This window comes from Zophobas morio, unplaced genomic scaffold, assembly GCF_036711695.1.
Source record: "Zophobas morio isolate AGI-343-1 ecotype UQ-CSIRO unplaced genomic scaffold, CSIRO_AGI_Zmor_V1 ptg000030l, whole genome shotgun sequence".
Classification (NCBI taxonomy): Eukaryota; Metazoa; Arthropoda; class Insecta; order Coleoptera; family Tenebrionidae; genus Zophobas; species Zophobas morio.
Genome location: NW_026972135.1, coordinates 6443332 through 6461934, shown reverse-complemented (window position 1 = coordinate 6461934; position 18603 = coordinate 6443332). Strand labels below are relative to the sequence as shown.

Here is an 18603-nt window from a genome sequence, read left to right as displayed (position 1 = left end):
TGTCTACCTTATTACTTTTTAGATTTTTTAAGGTTTCTATTTTTCGACTTCACTTTTTTGATTTTTCGATTTCTCAATTTTTCGATATTTTGGATTATCAGTTTTTGGATATTTCAGTTTTGGGATTTTTCAGTTTTTCGATATTTCAGTTTTGGGATTTTTGAATATTTCTGTTCTTCGACTTTTCCCTTTTTACCTTCTGGATTTTTCGATGTGTCGACATTTTACTTTTTCGATTTTTAAATTTTAGATTTCTCAATTTTATGGTATTTTAATTTTTCAATATTTAAAATTTTTGATTTTTCGATTTCTCGATTTTTCATTTCAGCTCTTCCATATTTCAATTTTTCAAATGTTTCGATTTCTTAATTTTTCGATTTTTTGAGTTCCCGGTTTTAGATTTTCTGTTTTTTAATTGTAGTTTTTTCAATTCTTCGATTTTTAAATTTTAGATTTCTCAATTTTTTGGTATTTTAATTTTTCAATATTTAAAATTTTAGATTTTTCGATTTCTCGATTTTTCATTTCAGTTCTTCGATATTTCAATTTTTCAAGCCTTTGAATTTTTCAAGTGTTTCGATTTCTTAATCTTTTGATTTTTCGACTTCCCGGTTTTAGATTTTCTGTTTTTCAATTGACATTTTGTCAAATTTTTGATTTTTTAATTTTTCAAATTTGACCGTTTATAAACTCTCAATTTTCCGATTTTCCTGTTCTTCAATTCTTTAATTTTTTGATTTTTCAGGTATTTTGATTTTTCAATTTTTCGATTTTTGAAGGTTTCTATTTTTCGACTACACTTTTTTGATTTTTCGATTTTTCAGTTTTTAGATATTTCAGTTTTAGGATTTTTTATTTCAATTCTTCGGATTTTCTATTTTTGACTTCTGGATTTTTCGATGTGTCTACCTTATTACTTTTTCGATTTTTTAAGGTTTCCATTTTTCGACTTCACTTTTTTGATTTTTCGATTTCTCAATTTTTCGATATTTTGGATTATCAGTTTTTGGAAATTTCAGTTTTGGGATTTTTCAGTTTTTCGATATTTCAGTTTTGGGATTTTTGAATATTCCTGTTCTTCGACTTTTCCCTTTTTACCTTCTGGATTTTTCGATGTGTCGACTTTTTACTTTTTCGATTTTTAAATTTTAGATTTCTAAATTTTTTGGTATTTTAATTTTTCAATATTTAAAATTTTTGATTTTTCGATTTCTCGATTTTTCATTTCAGCTCTTCCATGTTTCAATTTTTCAAATGTTTCGATTTCTTAATTTTTCGATTTTTTGAGTTCCCGGTTTTAGATTTTCTGTTTTTTAATTGCAGTTTTTTCAATTCTTCGATTTTTAAATTTTAGATTTCTCAATTTTTTGGTATTTTAATTTTTCAATATTTAAAATTTTAGATTTTTCGATTTCTCGATTTTTCATTTCAGCTCTTCGATATTTCAATTTTTCAAGTTTTCGAATTTTTCAAGTGTTTCGATTTTTTAATCTTTTGATTTTTGGACTTCCCGGTTTTAGATTTTCTGTTTCTCAATTGTGATTTTGTCAAATTTTCGATTTTTTAATTTTTCAAATTTGACTTTTATGAACTCTCAATTTTTCGATTTTTCAATTAATCGATGTTTTGATTTTCCCATTTCTTGAGCTTCGAGTGGTTCGATTTTCCTGTTCTTCAATTCTTTAGTTTTTTGATTTTTCGGGTATTTTGATTTTTCAATTTTTCGATTTTTGAAGGTTTCTATTTTTCGACTTCACTTTTTTGATTTTTCGATTTTTCAGTTTTTAGATATTCCAGTTTTAGGATTTTTCAATATTTCAATTCTTCGGATTTTCTATTTTTGACTTCTGGAATTTCGATGTGTCTACCTTATTACTTTTTCGAATTTTTATGGTTTCTATTTTTCGACTTCACTTTTTTGATTTTTCGATTTCTCGATTTTTCATTTCAGCTCTTCCATATTTCAATTTTTCAAATGTTTCGATTTCTTAATCTTTCGATTTTTTGACTTCCCGGTTTTAGATTTTCTGTTTTTTAATTGTCGTTTTTTCAATTCTTCGATTTGTAAATTTTAGATTTTTCAATTTTTTGATATTTTAATTTTTCAATATTTAAAATTTTAGAATTTTCGATTTCTCGATTTTTCATTTCAGTTGTTCGATATTTCAATTTTTCAAGTTTTCGAATTTTTCAAGTGTTTCGATTTCTTAATCTTTTGATTTTTCGACTTCCCGATTTTAGATTTTCTGTTTTTTAATTGTCGTTTTTTCAATTCTTCGATTTTTAAATTTTAGATTTTTCAGTTTTTTTGATATTTAAATTTTTCAATTTTTCAAGTTTTCGAATTTTTCAAGTGTTTCGATTTCTTAATCTTTTGATTTTTCGACTTCCCGGTTTAAGATTTTCTGTTTTTTTATTGTCGTTTTTTCAATTCTTCGATTTTTAAATTTTAGATTTTTCCGTTTTTTTGATATTTAAATTTTTCAATATTTAAAATTTTTGATTTTTCAATTTCTCGATTTTTCATTTCAGTTGTTCGATATTTCAATTTTTCAAGTTTTCGAATTTTTCAAGTGTTTCGATTTCTTAATCTTTTGATTTTTCGACTTCCCGGTTTTAGATTTTCTGTTTTTCAATTGTCATTTTGTCAAATTTTCGATTTTTTAATTTTTCAAACGTGACTTTCATAAACTCTCAATTTTTCGATTTTTCAATTAATCGATGTTTTGATTTTCCCATTTATTGACCTGACCTTCGAGTGTTTCGATTTTCCTTTTCTTCAATTCTTTAATTTTTTGATTTTTCAGGTATTTTGATTTTTCAATTTTTCGATTTTTTAAGGTTTCTATTTTTCGACTTCACTTTTTTGATTTTTCGATTTTTCAGTTTTTAGATATTTCAGTTTTAGGATTTTTCAAAATTTCAATTCTTCAGCTTTTCTATTTTTTACTTCTGGATTTTTCGATCTGTCTACCTTATTACTTTAAATATTAGATTTTTCAATCTTTTGATATTTTAATTTTTCAATATTTCTTAATCTTTCGATTTTTCGACTTCCTGGTTTTAGATATGCTGTTTTTCAATTTTTCGATTTGTTAATTTTTCATTCCCGACTTATCGAGATTTGACTGTTCAGGTTTTCGATTTATCAGTTTTTCAATTTTTTGTTTTGGCCTATTTCGGTTTCTCAGTTTTTCCAGTTTTCCATTTTTTCGTTTTTTGATTTTTCCGCTTTTCCAATTTTTCAACTTTTAACTTTTTGTTTGTCGATTTCTCTATTTTTCGAATTTTTCGACTTCATCACTTTTCGATTCCTCGTTCTTTTGATCTTTCAATATCTCAATTTTTCAAATTTTTTAAGTTTTTTGATTTCTCGATTTATCTAGATTTGGAGTTTTCGATATTTTGATTGTCAATTTTTCAATTTATAAATTGTTCAATTTTTAAGTTGAAGTATAGACGACGAAACTAATTTAATTATATTAAAAAAAAAGATGAAATAATTTAAACACTTGTTACAATCTAGTTTCATTATACCGGTGTCACATATTCATACGACGACCATAAATTGGAACGTAAATTTAAAAATAGACATTGACATGTAGATAAATTACAGCACAGAGGTTAGATGTCTCGCTGCCAATAAATTTTCGTAATGTGTACTACCAGTCGTATCAATCAGAATTAATGTTTCATTCAATAAAATCCACAAATACGAAACTACAAAAAGAACGTTTCTAAACGCGTAATAAATAACGCGATAAATAAACAACGGCCGTTATTTACAAAAAAAAATCTCTAACGACGAATGGAACGAGTTTTGACTGGAGACAGGTTTGTGTTCTAATAATGCAGATGACTTAGAATCGACCTTTATTTATGCACATCTAAAGTTTTGTGATTTGCAAAAATAGACGTTAAGTTATGTCACACTTATATGTGCGAATAGAGTACTTTTCCATTACTTAGTGACTCACTTAATTAAGCAATTAAGTAATAAATATTAGGAGTATTGTTTATATTATATAAATTTCAAAACTATTTATTACGTATGAGATATAAAATTTTATCTACAACTGCTCAACACTGAAAAAACAACATTTACTTAATAAAACGTTAAAATGAGGACGTCATCACGATTTTGCAAGTAAAAATTTATTAAGACTCTTCTTAATTGTGTTACCCGGAATACACTGAAAAGATCAAAGAAAAGAAAAAGCTATCAAAGCCGAGAAAAGAAATTTTCAGCAACCACATTTCAACATTACGCGTAATAAAAAAAGTTTACAAAAAAAATTCTCCACCCAGCGCCCCAATTATAAACCAGCTGCCAACAAACAAAATTATAGCTTTATTATGAACCCAATTTGCAGCTTCTCCGAGGACTGTTTCGTTATATTTTTAACCGGACAACTGAAATTATCCAAACTTTGCTTCTCGAAATAAAACCGGTAATCGATTTCTGTCGTTATCTCTTAGTCATCGACGATCTTTTCGCAAAACTACCGCCAGCACGACATCGATAAAATAAACAAAAAACCCACAAACACACACCCGCTCATAATTCGCAAGACCGTTCCATTAAAGAGGAAGTGACACACGTTTAGCGAAAAAACCTCAATAAAACAAAACATTAGTCGCCAGGTCTAAAAATATCGCGGCAATTGCAGTGAAAAGTTTACAGCCGCCTGTTTATCTTATTACTAACCCACTCGAAGTTCAAACAGAAAACGCAAATCTGAACTTGACCTAGGTTTTTATCTGTGCGTTCTGAAAATTTTAGACAACAAAAAAAATTGGTCCAAGGTTATTTCAACAGAACCTGCAATTTTTTGAGTTTTTAAGTTTATATTCTTCGGTTTTTCAATTATCTAATTTTTTGATTTGCAATTTATCGTTTCGGTTTAATAATTAAAAAAATTAAATTCATTATTTTTTCAATTTTTAATTTTCGATTCTTTAATTTTTCATAATTTCTTAAATTTTTCGCTTTGCAACTTTTAAAATGTTTCATTTCTTACTTTTTCGATTAGCCGTTTCAGTCGTTCCGGTTCTTTATTTTTTATTTTTTCAATTTTTCGGTTTTACAAAGTTCTGATTTTATATTTTTGTTTTTTGGATGTGAACTTTTTCAATTTTTCGATTTGTAATTTTGCGGCTTTCAATTTCTCTTTGGAATTTCTAATTTTTCGTCTTTTCAATTTTAGATTTTCAGTTCCATGATTTTTGCATTTTCCGTTTCTTCAATTTTTGATTTGAACTTTTTCTAGATTTCATTTTAAATAGGTTATAACAATAATATTTTATGAAAAATTTGTGAAAATTTTGAACCCACTTTTCACATTTAATTGACTTGAAGTCGTGACGGCGATTTCGGATTCGTATTTGCCGCCAAATTATCCACAATTTGGCATCAATTTTCAGTCGGTTGAACCCATTTTAACCATTTTTTTTGACAATTTTGGGCTCATTTTTCACGTTTATTTGACTTGATGTCATGACCTCGATTACGGGTTCTTAATTGGCGGAAGATTGTCTACAAATTGACAAAAATTTTCAGACGATCGAACCTATTTTAAACATTTTTTTGGAAAATTTTGAACTCACTTCTCACGTTTATTTGACTTGATGTCGTGACGGCGATTTCAGATTCGTAATGGGCGGAAGATAATCTACAATTTGACACCAACTTTTAGTCGATTGAACCCATTTTAACCATTTTTCGGAAAATTTTTAACTCACTTTTCACGTTTATATGACTTGATGTCGTGACGGCAATTTCGGATTCGTAACTGGAGGAAGATTGTCTACAATTGGACATGAATGTTCAGTCTATTGAATATATTTCACCCTTTTTTTCGAAAATTTTGGAAAATTTGAACCCACTTTTCATGTTAATTTGACTTGATGTCGTGACGGATATTTCGGATTCATAATTGGCGGAAGATTATCTAGGATTTGAAACCAATTTTCAGTCGATTGATTTTCACTTCTTCGACTTTTCGATTTTAGAATTTTATTTTTCAATTTTGTAACTTTTTCCCATTTATTGGACTTTTCAATTTTTCGTTTTTGTTTTTAATTTTATTTATTGTTACAAATTCTCGATTTTTCAATGTTCCGATTTTATAATTTTTTGTTTTTTCAACTTCAATTTTTTGTTTCTTCAATTCTTCGATTTGCAAATTTTAATTTTTTTAGATTTTCGATTTTCTAACTTTCCCATGTTTCAATTTTTCAAGTTTTCGATTTGCAATTTAATAATAATAATATTAACATTCATAAAAAGAATATTTTCCAGATGAGTACAAAAAAATAATAATAATCATGATCAAAGTAACAAGAATTAATTAGTTGTGTTTCGATTAGTCGTTTTGGTTCTTTATTTTCTTTACTTTTTACAATTTTTCGGTTTTACAAAGTTGATATTTTACAATTTTTCTTTTATTAATGTCAAATTTTTGAATTTTTAATTTGTAATTTTTGTTCTTTCAACTTTTGATTTTTAGTTTCATGATTTTTTAATTTTTGTTTCTTCAATTTTTGATTTGAAGCTTTTTTTTAATATTTTGCTGTTTCGATTTTACGATTTTAGAATTTTTTCATTTTTCAATATTGCATTTTATAACTTTTTTATTTATTCGACTTTTCAATTTGTCGATTTTTAATTTTGCAATTCTTTGATATTTCAATGTTTTAGTTCTTTAATTTTTCGTTTTGGTTTTTTATTTTCTTGATTTTTACAGTTTTTCGATTTTACAAAATTTCTACTTTATAATTTTTTGTTTTTCAATTTGATTTTGTCATTTTTACAAAATGCAACTATTGGTGTTTTCATGTTTAATTACTCTGTTTTTCTATTTTCCAACTTTTGGATGTTTCAGTTTTAATTTTAGAATTTTTCGATTTTTCAATTTCTCATTTCTTCACTTTTTCGATTATTCTTTCGGTTTTTAATTTTTTTCAATTCTTCAGTCTTCCAGTGTTCTGATTTGCAATTTTTCTGTTCTCAACTTTCAGAATTTTTAATTTTGGATTTTTAAATTTTTCGTTTCTTCAATTTTTGCTTCGCAATTTTTCTAGTTTTCATATTAAATAATAATCATAATAATTTTTAAAATATTTCACTTTTGCAATTTTACGATTTTACAACTTTTTCATTTTTCAATGATTGGATTTTATAATTTTTGCATTTATTCGACTTTTCAATTTTTCATTTCTTCAAATTTTCGACTTTTACAAAGTTTCTATTTTATAATTTCTTGACGATTTTTTTAATTTGACGAAACGAAACCATTGGTGTTTCATTTTAAAATATTCTGTTTTTCGATTTTCCAACTTTTGGATGTTTCAATTTTACATTGTAGAATTTTTCAATTTTTCAATTTCTCATTTCGTCACTTTTTCGATTATTCTTTCGGTTCTTTATTTTTTTCAATTGTTCGGTCTTTCAGTGTTCTGATTTGTAAATTTTCTTTCTTTCAATGTGAAGTTTTTCAATTTTTGGATTTGCAATTTTTCTATTTTCAACTTTCAGAATTTTTAATTTTTCTTTTCTTCAACTGTCGATTTTTAAATTTTTTGTTTCTTCAATTGTTGATTTGCAATTGTTCTAGTTTTCATTCTAAATATGTAATAATAATAATAATAATTTTTAAAATATATATTTCACTTTTCCAATTTTTTCGATTTTACAACTTTTCCATTTTTCAATTATTGGATTTTATAATTTTTGCATTAATTCGACTTTTCAATTCTTCAAATTTTCTGAATATCAATTTTTCCTTTCGGTTTTTTAATTTTTTTTTACAATTTTTCGATTTTTCATTGTTCGGGTGTTATTTATAATTTTTTGTTCTCTCAACTTCAATTTTTTCAATTTTTCGTTTTTTCAATTTGCCGTTTTGCAACTTTTAATTTTTTTGATTTGAAGGTTTTCTAGTTTTCATTTTAAATAACAATATATTTCGCTTTTTCGATTTTAGAATTTTTTCATTTTTCAATATTGCATTTTATAACTTTTTCATTTATTCGACTTTTCAATTTCTTGATTTTTAATTTTTGAATTTTTCAATTCTTTAAATTTTCGATTTGTTTTTTATTTTTTTGATTTTTACAGTTTTTCTATTTTACAAAGTTTCTATTTTGTAATTTTTTGTTTTTCAATTTCGATTTTTCCTATTTTAGGAACTGCAACTAACGGTGTTTTCATTTTGAATTTTCTGTTTTTCGATTTTCCAACTTTTGGATGTTTCAATTTTAAATTTTAGAATTTTTCGATTTAACAATTTCTCATTTCGTCACTTTTTCGAGTATTCTTTCGGTCCTTTATTAATTTTTTTTTTTCAATTGTTCGATCTTTCAGTGTTCTGATTTGTAATTTTTCTTTCTTTCAATGTGAAGTTTTTCAATTTTTCTGTTTTCAACTTTCAGAATTGTTAATTTTTCGGTTATTCCAAATTTTAATTTTTTAATTTTTCGTTTTTTCAATTTGCCGATTTGCAACTTTTAAATTTTTTTATTTGAAGGTTTTCTAGTTTACATTTTAAATAACAATATTTTTTAAATATTTCGCTTTTTCGATTTTACGATTTTAGAAAGTTTTCATTTTTCAATATTGCATTTTATAACTTTTTCATTTATTCGACTTTTCAATTTCTAGATTTTTAATTTTTGAATTTTTCAATTCTTTAAATTTTCGATTTGTTTTTAATTTTCTTGATTTTTACAGTTTTTCTATTTTACAAAGTTTCTATTTTGTAATTTCTTGTTTTTCAATTTCGATTTTTCCTATTTTACGAAATGCAACTAATGGTGTTTTCATTTTGAATTTTCTGTTTTTCGATTTTCCAACTTTTGGATGTTTCAATTTTAAATTTTAGAATTTTTCGATTTAACAATTTCTCATTTCTTCACTTCTTCGAGTATTCTTTCGGTCCTTTATTATTATTTTTTTTTTTCAATTGTTCGATCTTTCAGTGTTCTGATTTGTAATTTTTCTTTCTTTCAATGTGAAGTTTTTCAATTTTTCTGTTTTCAACTTTCAGAATTGTTAATTTTTCGGTTTTTCCAAATTTTGATTTTTCAATTTTTCGTTTCTTCAATTTTTGATTTGTAATTTTTCTAGTTTTCATTTTAAATTTGTAATCATAATAATAGTAACTTTTAAAATATTTCACTTTTTCAATTTTACGATTTTACAATTTTTGTTATTTTTCAATTATTGGATTTTATAATTTTTGCATTTATTCGGCTTTTCAATTTTTTCATTGTTCAATTTTTCATTTCTTCAAATTTTCGATACGCAATTTTTCGTTTCGGTTTTTTTTTATTTTCACACATATTTGTTTTTTCAATTTTTCGTTTCTTCAGTTTTTCGATTTCTGATTTTTCAATTTTTCATTCTTTTATTTTTCAGTTTTTCCATTTTCCAACTTTTAGATTTTTCTTTTTGATTTTTTATTTTCTCTATTTTTTTTTTTTCAATTTTTCGGTTTCTTCAATATTCTGATTTTGTAATTTTTTTTTTGTTCAATGTGAAATTTTTCAATTTTTCGATTTTTCAACTTTTCGAATCTAAATGGAAAATTGCAACATCGTAAAATTGAAAAATTAAAAATGAAAACTTTGAAAAATCATAAAATTGGAAATCAAGAAGTTGAAAAATTGAGGAAATGAAAAATTCAAAAATCGAAAGATTAAAATTTGAAAGAGTAAAATCAAAACGAAATATTGAAAAATTTAAAAATTGGAAAATCGAGGTATCAAAGATTGAAAATTTGAAAAAAACTCGGAACAGTGGAAAAAAAAATGAAAAATAAAAATCAAAAACATGAAAAATTGAGGAAACGAAAAATTGCAAAATTGAAAAAATTAATGTGGGTAAACGAAAAATTATGATACAGAAACATTGAAAAATGCAAAAACGGAAACATGCAGGAAACTGAAAAAACGAAAAATTGTGATATCAAAAAATTTGAGGATTTGATTTGCGAATTTTATTTTTTTATGATAAACCTTTAAAAGTTAAAATAATGGTATGCATGTAATATTAAATTTAATATAAAGAAGCATGCTACGTGTTTGTTTCAAGTGAGTAATTTAGAAAAATAATTCTTGTAAATTTTGCAGATGACGTCATCCCATTGGTGGTAGGGATGATTAAGCAAATTTTGGTTAGCGTCGTACCATCTTCATAACATTCCTAATATACATACAAAATCAAAACAATCGATCCAGTAGTTTCGGAGATTATGTGTCTAATAAAAACTAACACAGACGACAGACCGACAGACAGACAGAAAGTAAAAAGTAACTCACCTTTCTCCCTTCTTCCACAATCAACGCAATCGCCCTACGCCCTAGACCCTTATCATCTTGCCCCGGATTCGACAACCACTTCCGGGCTTGCTCCAACCTATAATTCCAAAAATCAGACAATCGTCAAGGACAATGCACCATTCTTAAAAAACCCACCTTCCTTGAACGGTATGAGCCGTCTGCTGGAGCCCCGCCTTATCCACAGCCACCACGGCATTCAACACCGCCTGCTGCAAGTGCCCCAACTTCTCCTTGATCCCCCTGGCCAAAGACTCGGCCTGCGGAGTCGACCCTTTCCCGTCCTGCCTCAGCTCGCACAAAGCATCCGTCATCGTATTCAGTTCTGAACACAATTTGTTAATACTGTGGGCATCTTGGGGTAGGCACCTCTCGGCCACCCTTTGAGCATCCTCGATTATCTGTCTTAGCGACTTCTCGCCGATGCCGCCCCTCACCGCCGTCGGATCCAGCAGCCAATCGTTGGCAGTGTTAATCTTGTTCTGGATCGCGTTCTGCAACTTCTTCAAAACGGTCAGATTGTCCAGGTCTGATTGCTCCTCGTCGTAGCTCGTCAGTTGTAGAACTCGGATGATTTCGTTGATTTCGTCGGTCATTCGTTGGGCCAGGTAGTTCCGGTTTTCGATGGCTTCTTCGGCGCGTTTGCCCCCTGGAGAATAATAATTATGATGATGAGGTAGTGTGGGAGCGGTATGTGCATGCGTTGGCGATAGTATTGATGTCATTGATAAAGGGCGAGAAGAATAATGGTGTTAAGCGGAGGTGTTGAGGAACCCCTGACGCATCGATAGTTTATGGAAATGAAAACAATTTTAAACGGTTGGTTAAAGTTGGTCTAAATAGAACAGAACAGAATAATGTTTATGCAAATGAATTAAGTTATTTATAACATGTCATTTAATAAAACAAGCTTGACTATTAATCGCTGTCTAGTTGGTAATTATGTCTCCGGTTTTTTTTTAACCGACGTTATATTGATATGGTTATATTTCCAACATAATGAGAAACGTCCGTAGTCAACGATAAAGTGAAAATAATTAATTAAGAGTGGCAAGGTCAAGCACTCGACGCATTCCCTAACAGATACAGCATTGTATAGTCCACTTCTAGAGGTCTATCATCTTAATAGCATGAATCAAATACACTGTTCTTAAATGCATATGTTAATATTTTTTAAGAAGGCACTCAAGTTGGACAAAAAAGAAGAAAACGTTAAGTTTTGCAATTGGTTTAAAAATTTTCTTCTCCTTAAATTATAATTAAAATAAATTAGTTTCGAATGCCTATTAAACATTTTTTTTTTTCTTTAGAGGCTATCTACCCTATATATTTCAAATTCTGGTGGGTTGCCTATAATTTCGTGTCTTAACAACGTAAATTGTGGATTATTTCTTGTTCCCGACTTTGAAAAATATTTTTAAACAATTTCAAATGTGAGAATCATGCAAGAGTATGAGAGTTTTTATTTCAAACATCAAAAACTCATAAAATCGAAAAGTGTAAAATTTAAAAAATTGAAAAACTGAAAAATCAAAATAATTAAAAATTCGAAAAATTGAAAAATAGAAATATCGACGAACTGAATATCGAGAAAACGAAAATTGAAAAATCTAAAATTTAAAAATCGAAGAATTGAAAAATCCAGATACCGAAAAGTCAAAAAATAAAGTTGAAACATTGAAGAATTGAAAAACTTAAAAACCGAAACAGCGAAAAGTTGAATCTGAGAAATTGAGAAATGGAGAAATCGACAAATTGAAAAATCCCAAAACTGAAATTGAAAAATCTAAAATTTAAAAAATCGGGAAATCGAAATACCCCAAAATTCCAAAACTGAAATATTGAAAAATAAGAAAAATTCAAGAATCGAAACAGTGAAAAGTCAGAAAAACGAAAAGTGGAAAAAATCTAAAAATCAAAAACCTGATTTTGAAGCAACGAAAAATTGAAAAATCTAAAATTTAAAAAATCGAAAAATCGAAATACCGCAAAATTCCAAAACTGAAATATTGAAAAACAAAAATAATTGAAGAATCGAAACAATAAAAAGTCAGAAAAACTGAAAATCGAAACATCGAGAAGTCCAGAAATCAAGAAATCAATGAATTGAGAAATTGCGAAATGGAAAAATTGAAGTCAAAATTCGAAAAATTGAAAAATAGAAATATAGATGAACTGAAAATCGAGAAATCGAATAAAATCAAAAATCCGAAATTTTAAAACATCGCAAAAAATGAAAAATCGGGACACTGAAGAATCGAAAAATTGAAAAATTCCAAAACTGAAATAAGGAAAAATCGAAAAACCGAGAAATCAAAACATTGAAATATTCAAAAACTGAAACATCGAGAAATCGAAACATCAAAAGATCGAGAAATCGAGAAATGGAAAAATGGGACAAGTCAAAAAATCGAAAAATCAAGGTATCGAAATAGGCCAAAATGGACAAATTGAGAAATCGAAAAACGCAAAATTCAAAAAAATCTAAAAGTTGAAACATTGAAAAAGTAAACATTGCAAAATCCTAAAGCTGAAACATTGAAAATTTAAGAAATCGAAAAATTGAAAAATCAAGAAACCAAAAAGTCAAAAAATCTAAAACCTGAAAATCTAAAAATTGAAGAATTGAAAAGCTGAAAAACAGAAATATTGAAAAGTCCAGATATCGACAAATATGTGAAAATAAAAAAATAAATTAATAGAGAAACTAATAATTTAAAAATCGAAAATTTGAAGAAACAAAAAATTGAAAAATCAGAAAATTGAGAAATCGAAAAATCAAAAATTTGAAATGAAAAAACGAAAAATTCTAATACTGAAATATCGAAAAATTAAAAAAATTAAAATTTAAAAATTGGAAAAATGAAAAATTGAGAAATGGAAATATTGCAAATTAATGCCAAAACTGAAATATTAAAAAATGGAAGATAAGTTGAAAAATCGAAACAGTGAAAAATCGAGAGAACGGAAAGTTGAAAAATCAAAATTCTGAAAATCAAAAAACTCAAGAATTGAAAAACTGAAAAATTTAAATGAAACATTGAAAAGTCGAGAAATGGGAAAATCAAAAATTCAATTCACCGAGAAATTGAGAAATGAAAAAATTTAAAATTTAGGAACGTCAAAACTTGAAAAAGTGAAAATTTAAAAATCGAAAAACGAAAAATTTTAAAAATCGAAAAATTGAAGAAACGAAAAAAAAATTCCAACACTGAAATATCGAAAAATTGAAAAATGTATTGCAAATGTCACAAGTGAAATATTGAAAAATAGAAGAAAAATTGAAGAATCGGGAGAACGAAAAGTCGAGAAAACGAAAAGTTGAAAAATCAAAAACCTGAAAATCGAAAAACTCAAGAATTGAAAAATTGATAAATCGAAACATTGAAAAGTAGGGAAATCGAGAAATGGGAAAATAAAAAAATCAAATCGAGAAATTGATACATTCAAACAATTAGGAACATCAAAAATTGAAAAACTGAAAATTTGAACAGTCGAAAAATTGAAAAATCCCAAGACTAAAATATCGAAAATTGAAAAATCGAGAAATTGAAAAATAAGAAAAAACGAAAAATAAAATTGAAAAAACTAAAATCTAAAAATGTAAACTGAAAAAAAGAGATCGTGAATCCAAAATTTAAAAAAAAATCGCGAAAAATGAAAAATCGGGAAATTGAAAAATCGAAAAATTCCAACACTGAAATTTCGAAAAATTGAAAAAATAAATTTAAAAATAGGAAAAATAAAAAATCGAGAAATGGAAATATTGCAAATGCCAAAATTGAAATATTGAAAATTGGGAGAAAAACTAAAGAATCGAAATAGTGAAAATCGAGACAACGAAAAGTTGAGAAAAGGAAGAGCTGAGAAATCAAAAACCTGAAAACCAAAAAACTCAAAAATTGAAAAATCGGAACACCAAAAAGTGAGAAATGGGAAAATCAAAAAATCAATTAATCGAGAAATTGAAACATTGAAAATTTAGGAACGTCAAAAATTGAAAAACTGAAACATTGAAAAATCGAAGATCTGAGGAGTCGAAAAATGTAAAAACAGGAAAATTAAAAAATTAAAAAATCGAGAAATGAAATGTTGCAAAATCCCAAAACTGAAATTTTGAAAAAAGGAAGATTCGAAAAATCGAGAAAACGAAGTTCTAAAATCAAAAATTTTAAAATCGAAAAACTCAAGAATTGAAAAACTGACAAACCGAAATATTGAAAAATCGAGATATTGAGAAATAAGAAAATCAAAAAATCATTAATCGTGAAATTGAAAAATGAAAAGATTGAAAATTTAGGAACGTCAAAAATTTAAAAATTTAAAATTTTAAAATCGAAAATTTCAAGAGAAGAAAAATAGAAAAATTGGAAAATTGAGAAATCGAAAAATGAAACATTTGAAAAATCGAAAAATTGAAGAAACGAAAAATCGAAAAATTCCAACACTGAAATATAGAAAAAATGGAAAATCAAACAATTGTAAAAACTAAAATTTAAAAATCAAAAAAATAAGAAATCGAGAAATCGAAATATTGGAAATGCCAAAACTAAAGTATTGAAAAATGTAAGAAAAATTGAAGAATGGAAATAGTGAAAAATCGAGATATCGAGACATTGAAACATCGAAAATTTAGAAACGTCAAAAATTGAAAAACTGAAAAATTGAAAAATCGAAAATTTGAATAAGAGTCGAAAAATTGAAATATCGAAAAATTGATAAATAGAGAAATCGAAAAATCAAAAAATCGGAAAATTGAAAAAACTAAAATCTAAAAAATAAAAAATCGAGAAATGAAATATTGCAAAATTCCAAAACTGAAATATTGAAAAAAGGAAGAATCGAAAAGTCGAGAAAACGAAAAGTTGAAAATCGAAAAATGGAAAAATCAAAAATCTGAAAATCGAAAAACTCAAGAATTGAAAAACTGAAAAATAGAGCCATTGAAAGAAAAATCGAAGTACCGAGAAATGGAAAAATCAAAAAATCAATTAATCGAGAAATTGAGAAATAAAAAATTGAAAATTTAGGAACGTCAAAAATTTAAAATTTGTAGAATTGAAAAACTGTCAAACATTGAAAAGTGGTGAAAATGAGAAATGGAAAAATAAAAAAATCAGTTAATCGAGAAATTGGGAAATAGAAAAATTGAGAACTTAGGAACGTCAAAAATTGAAAAACTGAAAAATTAAAAAAAAAAACGAAAAACTAAAACACCGGTAAATTGAGAAAACGAAAAATGGGGAAATCGAAAATTTGAAAAATCGAGAAATTGAAGAAACGATAAATGCTGAAATGTCGAAAAGTTGAAAAATCGAAAAAATAAAAAATCGAGAAATTGAAATATTGCAAAATCCCAAAACTAAAACATTGAAATATGGAACAAAAATCGAAACAGTGAAAAATCGAAAAAACCAAAAGCTGAAAAATCGGAAAATTAAAAAACCAAACACCTCAAAATCGAAAAATTCAAGAACTGAAAAACTGAAAAATTGAAACATAGAAAAGTCGGGAAATCGAGGGAATGAATTGAAAAATTGAGAAATGAAATACAAATTTTAAATTTAGAAATGTCAATAACTGAAAAATTGAAGAGTCGAAAAATTAAAAAATCGTATAGGTGAAATATTGCAAAATTGAGAAATCGAAAAATCGATAATTTGAAGAATCCGAAAATTGAAAAATTCCAACATTAAAATATCGAAAAATTGAGTAATTGAAAAATTGAGAAACCGAAATATTGCAAGATCCCGAAACTGAAGTACATATTGAAAAATGGACTAAAAAATGGAAGAATCAAAACATTGAAAAATCGAGAGAGAAACTGAAACATTGAACAGTCAAGAAATCGAGAAGAAATCAATGAATCAAGAAATTGAGAAATCGAAAAATTGAAATTCCAAAACGTCAAAAACTGAAAAATTTTAAAATCGAAAAAAAAATCGGAAAATTGAGAAATGGAAAAATGAAGAAACCGAGAAATCCAAAATTTGAATAATCAAGAAATTAAAGAATCGAAAAATTGAAAAATACCAACCCTCAATATCGAAAAATTGAGTAATTGAAAAACGGAAAAATTTAAGAAAGAATAAAGAAAAGTGAAAAAATCCCAAAACTGAAATATCGAAAAATTGATAAATCAAATATTGAAAAATCGGAAATTCGAAAAATTGTCAACCTACAATTTTGATTTTTTATCCCAAAAATTTCCATAACCTCATTTGCATCACAACTACGAACTCTAGTATGAAAACTTTCCGTTATCTTGAAAACGGATGAGGACATTGAAATTCTGTCAACGCCATTGCTTTTAGCTTGAAGGGGCGTGGCAAACCTACATTTGTTTAATTGAACCATGTATATATTTTTCAATTAATTTTAATAGACTATTAAATATTGTGATTAGAATGATATACATACAACATTTCAATATTTTTTTCATTTTGAATTCATAAAAAATAAAACAGATAAGCATTGTCATTTAAATTTTATAAGTAAATAAGCTTCTGTACTAGGGGTTTATTAATTCGCCACAGTATCTGACCATGTACAAGATATTTTGGACCTATATCTCAGAAAATATAAACTTAAATTATGTGAATTTTGAAAACGTCCTAATGCTACCATAAAGACAGTAAACCTATTTATTCCCTCTACAAACTCTATGACTTCATCTCAAAATTTTGCTAAATACCTACAGCCTACATAAGACGCGCAAAATTTAATTTATTATTTATTCAATATACTGAGCGTATTTGATCAAGCGTCAGTGGCAAAGAAAGTTCTGTCTAGATAACTTCAGTTCAATTTTTGTTAAATAAATATTGATATAAAACTTTTTAGAACTGCTTCTGGTACTTAGAAGAAAAAACTTCCAATCGCCGTTAAAATATTGACCCAAGGTGTGACCCTTTTCTCATTAATGACATCAACATGACATCTGCCACACTGAATTCTTACCTTGAGACACTATCTGGATATAAATCTTCATCGAGCAAATGAGAATGGGGGCCAAAGTCTTGACCTGCTCGAGACATCGCACCAAAATCTCCGAATGCACCTGATGCGTCAACTCCTTCTCTCTCGCACTAACCTCGCGACTGACTTTACTCAAACAAGGACTCAAATCGCGCAAAAATTGCACTAACTCATCTAAGGTTTCGATAACCTCAGCCACAGCCAAGTAATCGAGAACTCTGTGACATTCCCTAATGATTTTCCTAACTTCCGACTCGTCGAAACACAGAAGAAGCGCGGAGGTGGCTTGCAGAATCCCGCCGCTGCCCTCGATCAGCCTTTTCCTAGCCGGTGAAGAGTAGGGGTCGGATTTAAGCATGCTACTCGCTTCTTCGAGGAGCTTCGAGGACCTCTCCACCCGGACCAGGGCCGCCGGCATGTCCTGGCGCAGGATGGGGTCATCCGAGCTGTTGATTGTCTCTCTGCCGACTTTGACCAGGTTCGACACGGCAGTGCTGACGCTCCGGACGGGCTGCTCCAGGTCTGGCATAGGAATTCCATCTTCGGCTTCTTCGTGCAAAATGACCAGTTTCGAGACCTTTAACAAAAACTCGTTAATTTATGCGGACATATGCGAGGTGGGCGTAACCCTAGGCGAGATAAGAGTGAATAAATTTGAGCAAGTGGTAAACACAATGGGAGACATAACCTTATTTGGAGTGGTAAAAGTTGGGTAAACAGACGTCGGTAAATGGGGCACGGTAGCGCAATAAACCCGTTTGGAGCTGTTTTTGTGTGGAGAGACGGGATTTCGGGGCGAAAAACGCGGGTTTAATTGACGTTTGGAACGACGGTCGATTGTTTGGCAGGCAACACCCACTTTGATCCTGTTGAAATTTGCCGGATATATGGGCCGGAAGTGTCTTTTTTGATACGGAGGGACTGTTAAGAGCGCCCACGACGGAAATGTTTGGTTAATTGGTTTTTTGATTAATTGGGGGTTTAGTTCTTTACCTGTTGTGCAACGGGTTCCAAAATAGACTCGATAGTTTTCGTGTGGAAAACCGGCATTTTCACTGTGTTTCTTTAAACTAATTAATAACAAACACTGTCACGTAACTAAACAATCGGAACCTTCTAAGGAATGACCGTAAACGAAACGATAAACACAAGAAATTAATAGCGATTTATAAATAAACCTAACTCACCTTGACGCGCCACCTGGTGGCCGATCGGGTGAGGCGAGGTGGGGACCAATCGCGAGTGCGCCTGCGCGAGCGGGCTTTTCAATTTCAAATTCGCATTTTC

At 28.0% G+C, this 18603-nt stretch overlaps 1 protein-coding gene across 5 annotated transcripts in view; it reads right to left on the bottom strand.

Moving 5' to 3' along the window:
• LOC135137851 (vinculin) overlaps positions 1 to 18603 on the bottom strand; it is a 56705-nt gene extending 38102 nt beyond the window's left edge. For 4 of the 5 annotated variants that reach the window (XM_064067603.1, XM_064067604.1, XM_064067606.1 and 1 more), the window contains exons 1-4: positions 18310 to 18497; positions 17299 to 17893; positions 10477 to 10987; positions 10321 to 10417 (exon numbers count right to left, since the gene is read on the bottom strand). In XM_064067603.1, coding sequence (XP_063923673.1) covers positions 10321 to 10417; positions 10477 to 10987; positions 17299 to 17893; positions 18310 to 18366 — 1260 coding nt within the window. In that variant the 5' untranslated portion in view covers positions 18367 to 18497. The other variant, XM_064067605.1, reaches the window with a different exon arrangement.